The sequence below is a fragment of the Dipodomys merriami genome, unplaced genomic scaffold (genome assembly GCF_024711535.1).
Source record: "Dipodomys merriami isolate MVZ:Mamm:240054 unplaced genomic scaffold, mDipMer1.0.p SCAF_185, whole genome shotgun sequence".
Taxonomy (NCBI): domain Eukaryota; kingdom Metazoa; phylum Chordata; class Mammalia; order Rodentia; family Heteromyidae; genus Dipodomys; species Dipodomys merriami.
In genome coordinates, this window is record NW_027203215.1 from 588,572 (window position 1) to 600,955 (window position 12,384).

The following is a 12,384-nucleotide window of genomic DNA, read 5'->3' on the forward strand; positions in this document are numbered from 1 at the left end:
ACGCATTGCAGAAGATAGATAGCATTCTTTAGACATGCTGGGATTTAAGGTTGCCTAGCTTAGGAATCTGTTAGATTTTACTCTTCAGAACATAAAACTTGACTGTGTCTATGTACTAAAATCACTCTTAGAACTTGAATTAGCCTCATAGTACAGGGTTGATGGGAGCTCTTTTCTGTTCTCCCTTTCTACCGCCACTGTCTGCCTGCTTGCTTTTGATAACTGTTAATTAACAAGTCTCATTCAAAGCAATCATGCTTACCTTGTTAATTTTCTTTTTTCAGTGGTTGAATTAAAAGAATACCTTATTCATCAGATAAAGCTATAAAGCAAAGAAAGGATTTTCCTTGAGTATATGAAAGAGACTAATACAAGTAAATTCTAGAGGTGTTAAAATATTAGAGACTAGTTGGAGAGTCCTTTAAGAAGATAATTTAATGTTCAGTATAATTTTATTGTCATATTAACTGGCTTTCCTTAACTGAACCAACAGCAATGTTCAATGGACAGTTTTTATTTGATAGACCTATGCATGTGAAAATGGTGAGTTCTTATATATCACTTTAAATTCCAACCTCTTCCAGTCTTTATTTTCTATAATCAGCATTACCATTTTCTTTAGAAATATATTAACTGTAATAAACTTCTTTGCAATTAGGACGACAAGTCTGTTCCTCATGAAGACTACCGTTCACACGATAGTAAAACACCACAGTTACCACGTAAGTAAAAGCTATTATCAGAAATAATAGCCTATTTGGTTTGCTAATAAGCAAAACTTTTGTACATGTATCCAAGTTGTTCACAGTTTTGGATTAGTTTGGAGTGTTGGAGATGGTCTTATTGTATTGATTAGAACTAGATTTAAGAAGCTGGGCACATGCGGGCTCACACCTGTATTCCTAGCTACTCTGTAGGCTGAAATCAGAGGGTCATGATTCAAAGACAGCTAAGGGAGGAAAGTTCTTGAGACTCTTATCTCCAATTAACCTCCAGAAAACCAGAGTGGCTCTGTGGCTCAAAGTGGTAGAATGAAATGCTTTGAACAAAAGGGCTCAGCAACAGTGCCCAGGCCCTTAGTTCAAGCCTCATGACAAAACTAAAAAAAAAAAAAAAAAAAAAAAAAAAATCCTTAAATGTGTATTGTTCTCACATTAGTTTTAGTTTTTAACCAAATGTGGTCAGAAAATATGACCTTTGAGATTTTTTAAAAAAATTCATTTGTACAAAATTATGAGTGGTCTGTCATCTGGCCCATTTTGCTAAGTATTCCCGATGTGATTGGGAGTGTTGTTATATGTCCATTAAATCAAATTAATTATTCCAGTTGTTTCATGACCTTACTGATACTTGCTCTATCAATTACTGAGATGTTTATGGTAAAATCTCTCATTTGAAGGATAGATTTGTATATGTTTTCTTATTTTTATCTGAATAGCATGAAGTTAAATTAGTAGGGACATACAGGATTAGAATTAATACAGTTGTCTTGTGAATCCAACAATTTATTACATAATGATTCTGTGTAATAACCTTTAAGTTCTTTGTGTAATATACATGTAAATAACAGTTTTGCTTTTTATAAACTACTTTTCCCTCGTTTTTCCTCACTCCCTTTTGCTCAGATTGCTGTATGTGATAAATGGCAACTTGCTCATTCCCTATGTTTCTGATATTGTTACTTTTGGGTGAAAACAATGTTTTTGAGTTCCAGTCTGATTTTCTTATTCTGAGATGTGTTATTTTCCTTTTCTTTCTTGGTTCCTTGTCATTTGTCAGAGATGAAAAGATGGGTACTTGGTTTGCATGTAAGCATTGGTGTGCATTGGTTTCTGGAAGTCTGTATTTATAGATGGAATAGGAAAATATTTTCCTCATATTTGTCTTTACAATAATATGACATGCTTGTCTGATTTTAAAAATTTCCATGGCAATTCCAGGGCCCTAGTCTGGGGTATTCTGCCCATGCATGGGTGGGCTCAGTGCATCTGCACATCTTTGGTGACTGGCCTTAGCTTCTGCCCCTTTGTGCTGGGCAGCAGCTCTGAACACCACTTGACCTGGTTCCTTGGGTCTGTCCTTGGGCTCTGGGGATCTCAAGGCCATACTCTGGCCTGGGCTGGAGCCTGACCTCTTCTTCATCAGCTGTTGGCTCTTGCCTGGAAGCCCAGTAAAGCCCTCTGCTTTGCTGCCCGGGAAATATGTCCCCATTGTGCTTCTTGCCCACTGCCTGAGTTTCTTTCTTTTTTTAATTCTTTCTCTCCCTCCCCTCCCCTCCTTCCCCTCCCTCCCTCCCTCCCTTCCTTCCTTCCTTCCTTCCTTCCTTCCTTCCTTCCTTCCGTGTACCTGGGTGCTGTCCCTGAGCTCTTCAGCTCAAGGTGAGTGCTCTACCACTTGAGTCACAGTGCCACTTCCAGTTTTCTGGTGGTTAATTGGAAATAAGAGTCTCATGGACTTTCCTGCCTGGGCTGGCTTTTGAACCATGATCTTCAGATCTCAGCCTCCTAAGTAGTTAGGATTACAGGAGTGAGCCACTAGCACCCTGCTCCGCTTTCTGCTTTTTGTGGTTAATTGGAGATGACAGTCTCATAGACTTGGCTGTCAGGGCTGGCTTTGAACTGTGATTCTCAGATCTCAGATTCCTACGCAGCTAGCATTACAGGCTTGGGCCACTGGTGCCTGGAAAATTTCATTACTTTTAAAGTCATCAAATTTTCGAAAGTTCATTTCCATCTAATTTATTTATTTTTAGAAAGTTAATACAAGAAATCTGGATTAAAAGAAGTTTTGAATTCTAGTCGTAGTTATCATATACATACATACACAAATGTTAATGTGCAAGTAACTTAAGGGCTCATAAATTTCCTTCTGTATGAATAGTAGATAAACACAGTAGGGGCTGGGAAGGTGGCTCAGTGGTAGAGCGCTTGCCTTGCATGCCTGAGGCCTTGGGTTTGATTCCTCAGCACCACATAAGCAAAAAGAAAAAAGCCGGAAGTGACGCTGTGGCTCAAGTGGTAGAGCGCTAGCCTTGAGCTGAAGAGCTGAGGGACAGCGCCCAGGCCCAGAGTTCAGGCCCCATGACCGACCCCCCCCTCCCCCCCCCAAAAAAAAGAAAACACAGTACCATATAAATGTAAATAAATATTAATGATACTAGGTAATGTAATAATTTTCTTTATTCAATATTATGTTTTCATGTCTATTGACTTTTTAGTTTGATTTGGACCATCTTAAATGTAATCCTTAGTTTTTTAATGGTTCTGTAAATTTGTTCAAAATGTTCATTTTCAGATATCTATGTTGTTTGTAAAGTATGATCTATTGTTTAAAATCCTGTTGGCAGTTTGTCTTTAAATAGAATACAGCCTCAACCTGTTTTGTCAAATATTTGACATTAATGAATGGTATTAATCAGTTTTGACTTTGATGCTTTCTAAATGAAAACAAGAGCTCGTGTTCTTATTTGCAGACTGGAAATAATTGAGTGATACTATTACAAGAGTACAGATATTTAAAAATTTTAGTGTCAGGTAGTTGTATCTGGGTCTTATTCATATTTTTATTTGTGTTTTAGGTGGTCTTGGAGGCATTGGAATGGGACTTGGTCCAGGAGGACAGCCTATAAGTGCTAGCCAGTTGAACATTGGAGGCGTAATGGGAAATCTAGGTCCAAGTGGTTAGTAATCGTTCTTCTTTTAAAATGATATATTTGTCATATAATAAGGTTTTTATTTACTTTGTCATAAAGTTTAAAGGATTCTATTTAATAGGTATTTAGGATATCTCTAATTTGCAAAGGGAATAAAACCTTGAGAGAGCAGTTAAACAAGGTTAGACAAAGTACAGGAAGGTCCCTCTGAGACTAGTCTGGATAGAGTGAAGCTTTTAGCATTGTGGATATTGAAATGTTTTTATGACTTAAGGAGAATTCTCAACATTGTGCCATGTTTATTGTGGTTATACAGTATTTGTGGAATGGCTGAATGCTACTATATCATAGCAATGTCACTTGTTAATTTAGGAAGTTAGTCTCTTAGGTAGCTAACTCATTATGTGGACTTAGTTGCTTATTCATAGAATGATTTTCCACCTTTTTGGTGTCAAGACTCTTTATACTCTTAGAATTTGTTAAACCCTCCTATGATTTTATGTGGTTATTTACTGTAATATTTACTGCCATAGTAAACAAATATTATAAAAATTATTTGTTTAAAGCTAGCAGTAATTAAGCTTAACTATTCTTAACCCTTAAAATTATATTTTATATATAACATATAATTTGTAACAAATAAAATTTTTTGGCAGTGCTTGGGGGTTGAATTCAGGGTCTTGTGCTTGCTATATAGGTTTGTTTGTTTTTTTCCCTTGTTGGTTGTGGGGCCTGAACTCTGGGCCTGAGCACTGTGCCTCAGCTCTTCAGCTCAAGGCTAGTGCTCTACCACTTGAGCCACAGCACCCTTCGGCTTTTTCTGCTTATATGGTGCTGAGGAATCGAACCTAGGGCCTCATGCATGCAAGGCAAGCACTGAGCCACTTTCCCAGCCCGCTAAAGGTTTTCTAACACTTGAACTATACCTCCAACCTTTTAAAATTTTATTATTTTTCAAAGAAGTTCTTAAATTTATGCCTACACTGACTGGACTGTGATCCTCCAATTTATACTTCCTCTGCAGCTGGGAGATAGGTGCATGCTACCACATCCAGCTTTTTATTAACTGAATGAAAGGCCTCATTAATTTTTTGCCCATGCTGGCATGATTTCAGATCTGATCTTAGCCATCTGTATGAGCCACTATCCTCAGCTTTACATAAGTACAATTTTTAAGAAAATAAACTATTTCCAATGAAATAGCAAGTGAGAAGAAAGGCATTTTGTGTATCTCTTTAATGTTTCATTTATAATTCTTTTATATCTGCTTCATTCAGTTTGTATGGTATCAGACATTATGTAGTCTCTAGAACATTAGATGTTATATTTAGGAGAGAACGACAGTAAAACAGTCAAATTATATTAGTCATGTTTGAAGTGATTTTGATGAATGCTCACTCTTAACAGATAAGACAAATAAATAATATCAGAGTCTTACTGTTTTTGAGATGCTATAATCATATTCTAAATTATGAGGGTAGTTCTTACAATTATTCTGATGCAAACATTTTCTCCCTTACCTTTAAGCTGTCATAGACCTCACCTTCCTAAAGTTCTACTATTTATCCATTTGTTTATCCATTTATTTACTTCTCCCTTTCCTTTGAGCTGTCATATCCCTCATATTCCTAAACACATACTATTTAATATTATTTACGTATTTATACATAATACTATGTTAACTGTCATATTTAGAGAATGTTTACTTTCTGGGCTGATGATTAAATATGCTGTTTGGTATTTCTTTGTATGCTTTGAAAGAAAGCAAATGAGTTGGGTACACATGTCTAGGTATGCTCTCCCTTGATATTGTATGACTAGGGAGTTTTGCTTTCTTGTCTAATAAATATTCAGAGGTCTTTTTTGATGATAACTGCTATGGCATGGCACTTGAAACCATTTTCTGTATCCTGCTGCTTTTCTTATACTAAGTGTTCCACTGTGGATATACCAGTAATGCTTGTTTTCTATAATATCATTGTTTAGTCACAAAGATAAGATTCACTGAAAGTACATACTTTATATTTTATTTGAGGTATGGGAATGGATGGTCCAGGGTTTGGAGGAATGAATAGAATTGGAGGAGGTATGTAAAACATACTTTGTTGTTGTTGTTTACATGTACCTATTGCCACTCTTAAGAAACTAGAACTGTGTTGAGAATTCTAAGAAAAAAAAGCCATGGTTTAATGTTGGCTCATGCAGAAATTGAGCCAGGTAGATGCTTAAGCGAAGATAAGTGTGAAGAAGTAGCCCGTACAAGGGAGGGTGCATGAAGAGTTTACAGTGAGACTTTATATTTACAAAATGTACCTTTCATCTCTACAATTGACAGTAAAATCTTAAAATTAAACTTTATTTTGTAGGAATTGGGTTTGGTGGTCTGGAAGCAATGAATAGCATGGGAGGATTTGGTGGAGTTGGTCGAGTGGGAGGTAGGTAAATGCATATAGGAGGATGTTATATTGTATTGACTTTTCCTTAGTATTAAAATACCCCTCTCCTTCACTTAGGCATGGGTGCTATAGATGTCTTCAGAAGGCATATGGGTGCTAGGGGATAAGGACATGCATAGCAGAAATGGGGATGGTATGTGTGGTGTGTGAGGTAAGTTGGATAAACCATAGATTATTTGTATTGATGTTATTTGCTGTCTTTTTCCAGTTTAGTTTAGACATACTCTTGAATGGTTTTCCTTGCATTGATGTACTTGAAAAAGGGTTAATTTGTTGCACAATCTTTTCAGAGTTATACCGTGGTGCGATGACTAGTAGCATGGAGCGAGACTTTGGGCGTGGTGATGTTGGAATAAACCGAGGCTTTGGCGATTCCTTTGGTAGACTTGGTAGGGCTGGCTGCATATTTCTTTCCTTTTTCAGGTTATATTTTCAAAATTTGTTCTTTTCTTTTTTGTGTAAAACCAGAAATTTATAATGTTTCACAGAATTTATTACCTGAAGAAAAACATTATATTTTAATAGTTTTTTCACTTATGTATTTGGATTCTATTTCCAGAAGACTTTATACTGTTCAATTATTGTACATTTTTTGAAAGCATAGCACCTTAAAGTATAATTATTTAAATTAATTAGTATATTATCTTTCCATCCTTGTTTAGGCAGTGCAATGATTGGAGGGTTTGCAGGAAGAATAGGAGCTTCTAACATGGGTCCAGTAGGATCTGGAATAAGTAGGTTTAAATTTTTTTAGAATTTATTCAGTAATATTTGAGTGTTTGCAAAGACCTTTCAAGAGTAGTTATTGTAGTATTGTAATACTTTGTTCTCATATGCCAATATGCCTTACCATAATTTGAGAAACTTTGATAGTGAGCTAAGCCTTTCTGTTTGATCATCAGTGTTTGAAATTTCTCAACTTTGAAGTTTACTTCCTTGATTTCGCTAACCTATGTTTTAAATATTAGTCAATTAAAAAACTATCTTTCTATCTAAGGAATCTGGGGATTTCTATGAGCATATAGCAGGGATAATTATTGCTTTGGCACCAACCTTACCTCCATTTTATTTTTTATGATAGCTACTAGTTTATTTCATCTTTAAACACCTTATGTCTTTTTGGTAGATGCAAATGTAACAGTAACTTTTAGTTGAAGGCAAAGGTTTAAACAGGTTTTTGTTTCCTTGACTTCTTTGTTTCCTTGACACCTTTCCCACAAGAGCAGTTGAAACACTTGAGAATGCTAACTCTCTCCTCTTTGCACTACCAAATTTTAGGCCTTGTATTTAAGCCTTAATGCATGACTTAGTTTTGACCTCTGTTGCCTGCTGAGTCATGGTCTGTGAACCCTCCATATTTTATTGACTTCCTTTAATTTATGGAATTTTACAAGCCGAAAATAAAATCTAAAATCCTATCAGTTTAAGACATTTACTTCCATCATACCTTTCTCATTTTATTCCTGATAAAATACTGGGTCATGAGCTTAAACTTGGCTAAGCTTGGACCATTGCTTGGCTTTTTGGCTCACAGTTGGTGCTCTACCACTTGAGCCACGTCCCTGTCCAGCATTTTTCTGATTAATTGGATATGGAGTCTCAAAAACCTTTCACAGACCTTTTTACCCCAGCTAGCTGTGAACCTCAAACCTCTAGTTCTCACTCTCCTGAGTAACTAGAATTATAGGTATGAGCTACCCCTCTCATCTAGCTTTTATTTAGCATTGGTCATTTTCCTGTTCATTGTAACTTTCCTATCTTCTCCCTTTATCTCAATGTTCTTACTTATGTTTCCCTACTTTTATAATTTTTTATTAACTGAAAGACAATTTGAAGGTGATGTTAATTTTTAGAATTTTCATGCGTGGTGATATTAGGTACAAGAAAGAGTAATAGTTTAAGGTTGGAAGAATGAAAGGGGCCAGGAAATAAAATCACATAGGAATAAAGGAAATATGAGCTAGAAGCTAAATTCTCAAGCTTTTACTGAAGGAGACTAATACCAGATTTTGTTATTCCTTTCATAAGCTCTGTATAATATGGAAATTAAAAAGTATGTTTTTCTATGATTATTGAAAATTCAACTGATAGGAATTGTATGGGAAACAGGTAAAGGTACTGAGGTGAGAAGTAAGCTAGGAAAAGAATATACAGAAATATATGAGAGCAGCATGCTTAATTCAATAATTATTAGAAAATGAAAATAAGGATTAAAATTACTAATATTTGTAAAGATTGGTAGAGATTTATATAACTTAAATATTTGTTTTATGATTAGAACACAGTTTTATAGAGGTTTATATGTATAATGTATTTTGCATAGTGACTAGAATTAAGACACTAACCAAGTATCTACCAAATTAAATTGTGTTCTTTGAGAAATTGTTTTATTGACTATATGAAATAATTTGATGTTTGTGTATTATAGATTTATGTACATGGCTTTTTCTCGTCCCTTCTTTCTCAAAAATGATTATTTTCCTCTTCCTTCCTCTTCTTTTCCCATCTGTCTCTGTTTTTGAATGAAAACGACATTCCCAAATCTCCCCTGCCCTTCTTGAAATGCAGGTGGTGGGATGGGTGGCATGAGCAGTGTGACTGGAGGAATGGGGATGGCACTGGACCGCGTGAGTTCCAGCTTCGATAGAATGGGACCAGGTATAGGTGCCATCCTGGAAAGGAGCATCGATATGGATCGAGGATTTTTATCGGGTCCAATGGGAAGTGGAATGAGAGACAGAATAGGCTCCAAAGGCAACCAGATATTTGTCAGAAATGTAAGCAAATAAATGTATAGGACACCTAAAAATCTGCTTTTCTTTGTATATATGTTATACTAATACCTCTTTTCCTTCTAGCTGCCTTTTGACTTGACTTGGCAGAAACTGAAAGAGAAATTCAGTCAGTGCGGTGAGTATGTCAGTGATTACAGATACATTGATATTTACTGTGGAGGAAAACTTGTAACCACTGCATTTAGACTTTTCAAAGCGTATTTCTAATTTAACTTCAACTGAATTACTTTACCATCTATTTGTACTGCTCATATTTTACTGCTTGTTTAAAGCAGTACAAATTAGTATTAGATGACAAAGGTTAGAATGTAACCTATTACTGTTTTCTGATGCTAAAGAAGTCTTGTTATATGACCTGATTTCATAAGGATTAATATGTCAACATTGTTTGCATTAGTATTTTTTTCTCATGAGGAACATTAATGGCATTTACTTCCTTGTTTATGAAGTAATCCACAGAAATATCATAGGTCAGACCCATTTGATACATTCTGTATTGCCGACAAGACACAGTATAGAACCATTGCCAAGAATTCCTTAAGACATGGGCACATTATGGTGGCTTATCTGATCCCTTTGTAATTGTTCTTGGCTATAATGTAACCTTAATTATTCCATAGATCTGTAGATGATTAGGAGATTTATTAGTTTTAAAAGAGAAAATTTTATGTACAATACTTTTTTTGCTATAAAACATTCTAATTTTAATATTCTCATGTTTGTGTATGTATATGTATATGTGCGTATATGTGTATGTGCGTGTATGTGTATGTGCAGTGGGAGAACTGAGTGTACAAAGTAATAGATTTCTTGCTGTTGGATGGATCTGAGTCTATAATGGCAGTAGTTAGGATGAATATGTAGCATAGAACAATGAGAAAAGGCTAGAAGTGATTCATTGAGGGTCTCAGAGTCAATGAGGAGGATAAGTTTAACATTTTTTCTACAAAAATAGCCTTTGTAAGCCACTATCAGCAATAATATTTTCTAATGGGTTCTCATATTGTAGTTTTTATTTTATTGTAATGATCTTTCCATTTTCTTCCATCTTAGATGGAGGCATTTGAGGGCAAGAACTATATCTTTTTATCCTAGCAACTGCCACTGCTTCTATACATATAGTATGGGTTTATAAATGGGTAGAAGCACTCTGTGCAGATCTTCATTTATTTGGTAATTTACTCATTCATATCTACTGATACTCTATTTTTAGCAGTCTGCTAAATCACTTTGAAAGTGATCAAAGTCATATATGCCAGTCTTCAAAATTCAATTAGCTTGAAACTGTTCAGTTTGCTCCCTTTGTAGATTCTTATTTTATTCTATTTTAAAATTTAAGGAAGATAAATTATTTATCAAAGTTATTAAATACAAATCAGCTAATAGTCACCACTGAGAAAAAGCAAAATAATAAAGTTTTGTTTCTAGGAGTCTATAGTCTTTGTAGGAGTAAGGACATGTACCAAAATGAATAAATTAGCATCTGGCCATGAATCCCATAGACCACGAGGGAATGAGTCTTACTGTGTAGGGTAATGAGCAAGTATAGGTAATCTCTGTTGGTATAGTTTCAGTAAAACTAAAAATGCCTTGATGCTCAGATAAGGCATGGTAAAAGGTGAGATGAAGCTCAACAGATAAAGAGGCAGAGTAGGGCAAAGAATGACCATGTGAGCATTATTGACTTGACTGTACTTTATTCTTTGTAGGTAGATTTTTTTTTATTTTAAAAAGAATACAATAATAGGGATGGATGAAAAAGCACAAGTACAACAATAGTCCATGATGGTGTATATAATGGATAATTTAGATCAAGATTTTAATAGGAAAACAATTTCCCTGATTTATTTTTATCCCTTCACTAGGAAAGGATGTATGCAATAACTTTTTATAAATCCTCTCTTTTTATCTTTTTTTCCTGCTATTTTGTCCATTTTTAGAATTAAATGTATATGACTATCTGGTTGCTAGACTAAGAAAAAAATAGCCCATAATGGTCTAGCTACTCTACTACTAAAAGAACATTAGCTTGATTTGCTTGATATTTCCATCTAGAAGTCATACTCTAAATTATGACCTGTTTGGTCTGCATTATCACACCTCTCAGTTTGCCTAAATTGTAGTTTAACTTTACATCTGCTATGTATTTATAACTAGTAGCAAATTTTATCTTTTACTTTAAAGGTATTCTGGTTTAGATGGTGAATTTTTTTAATAAACATACTTTTTAGTATAAATATAAAATAGTTTATATTTTAATAAAGGATACTAATTTACCTAAAATTGCAGTTGTAGAGTTAATAATGATATTAACTGCAGAAGAAACACTTGTCTGGTTTTCTCTCCTTCTAGCAACTTCTATATGGTTTTCCTTTATGTCAACATCATTTTTACTTTCATTGATTTAAATCTAGTTTCTCTTCTGTATTTCTTACCATAGTGAATTTAATTTAATTCCAAACTAGAATATTGAATAAATGCATTGATTAAAAGTACAATTAATAGGTGTGGTGGCTCACCCCTATAAAATCCTAGCTACATACACATATGACCACATAAAATGATGTGAATCAAAATGATCTCTAGGATATGGAAACAAGAAGTAAGTGTGTGTGTGTGTGTGTGTGTGTGTGTGTGTGTGTGTGTGTGTGTGTGTGTGTGTGTGTGTGTGTGTGTGTGTACACGTACGTGTGTACTGTTTGCATTTATTTCTTTTCTTTTTTCTTTTTTTCTCCTCTCTTTTATTCCCTGTGGTCCCTGTTTCTGCTTTTGGTACTCCTTATCTTATATGTAAATTTATCTGATTTGAGGAAGGGAAGGGGAATCACAGAAAAGGTGGGACAAAGTGAAAACCAATGCAACAGTGATACTCAGCAAACAAGATGTTGGAAAGTTTACAGCTTGTGGGAGAGGGGAGTCAATGGGAGGGGAAGCGGGAGAAAACAAGGGTGGGAGTTACACTGTAACCCCTCTGTGCATCACCTTTACAATAAAATAAAAAAGTACTAAAAAAAAAAAGGGAGAAAAACCCAAGTGTAGCTGAGTTTCCAAAATTGTAAGAATGATTAAAATAAAGCCTGTTTTACTCATTTGGAAAAAAAAGCCTTATAGCTTTCTTCATTAAAAAAAACCCAAAAAACAAAAAACTAGCTACTCAGGAGGCTGAGATCTGAAGATCATGGTTCAAAGCCATTCAGGGAAGGAAAGTTCATGATACTCTTATCTCTAATAAACCAGCAAAAGACTGGAAGTAGAGCTGTGGCTCAAATGGTAGAGAACCAGCCTTAACTAAAAAAGCTAAGGGACATCTTCCAGGCCTTGAGTTCAAGCCCCAATACCTGTACAAAATGTAATTAAATGAAAAGTAAAATTTATGGGACCTTTTGTGACCTGATAGAAATTAGATTTAGGCAAATGCTGTTATTTCCAGGGGACAAAGGAGTGAAGATAAAAGAGAAGGAAGACACATTAGGAAGTTGAG

At 35.0% G+C, this 12,384-nt stretch overlaps 1 protein-coding gene across 1 annotated transcript in view; it reads left to right on the forward strand.

The window, feature by feature from the left end:
- Myef2 (myelin expression factor 2) overlaps positions 1 to 12,384 on the forward strand; it is a 29,654-nt gene that overhangs the window by 14,047 nt on the left and 3,223 nt on the right. Inside the window, exons 8-16 of the mRNA XM_070026615.1 lie at positions 494 to 543; positions 659 to 722; positions 3,578 to 3,679; positions 5,688 to 5,738; positions 6,019 to 6,087; positions 6,399 to 6,497; positions 6,771 to 6,842; positions 8,677 to 8,885; positions 8,967 to 9,018. Of these exons, the coding sequence (XP_069882716.1) occupies positions 494 to 543; positions 659 to 722; positions 3,578 to 3,679; positions 5,688 to 5,738; positions 6,019 to 6,087; positions 6,399 to 6,497; positions 6,771 to 6,842; positions 8,677 to 8,885; positions 8,967 to 9,018 (768 nt within the window). The remainder of the gene's footprint in view (positions 1 to 493; positions 544 to 658; positions 723 to 3,577; positions 3,680 to 5,687; positions 5,739 to 6,018; positions 6,088 to 6,398; positions 6,498 to 6,770; positions 6,843 to 8,676; positions 8,886 to 8,966; positions 9,019 to 12,384) is intronic.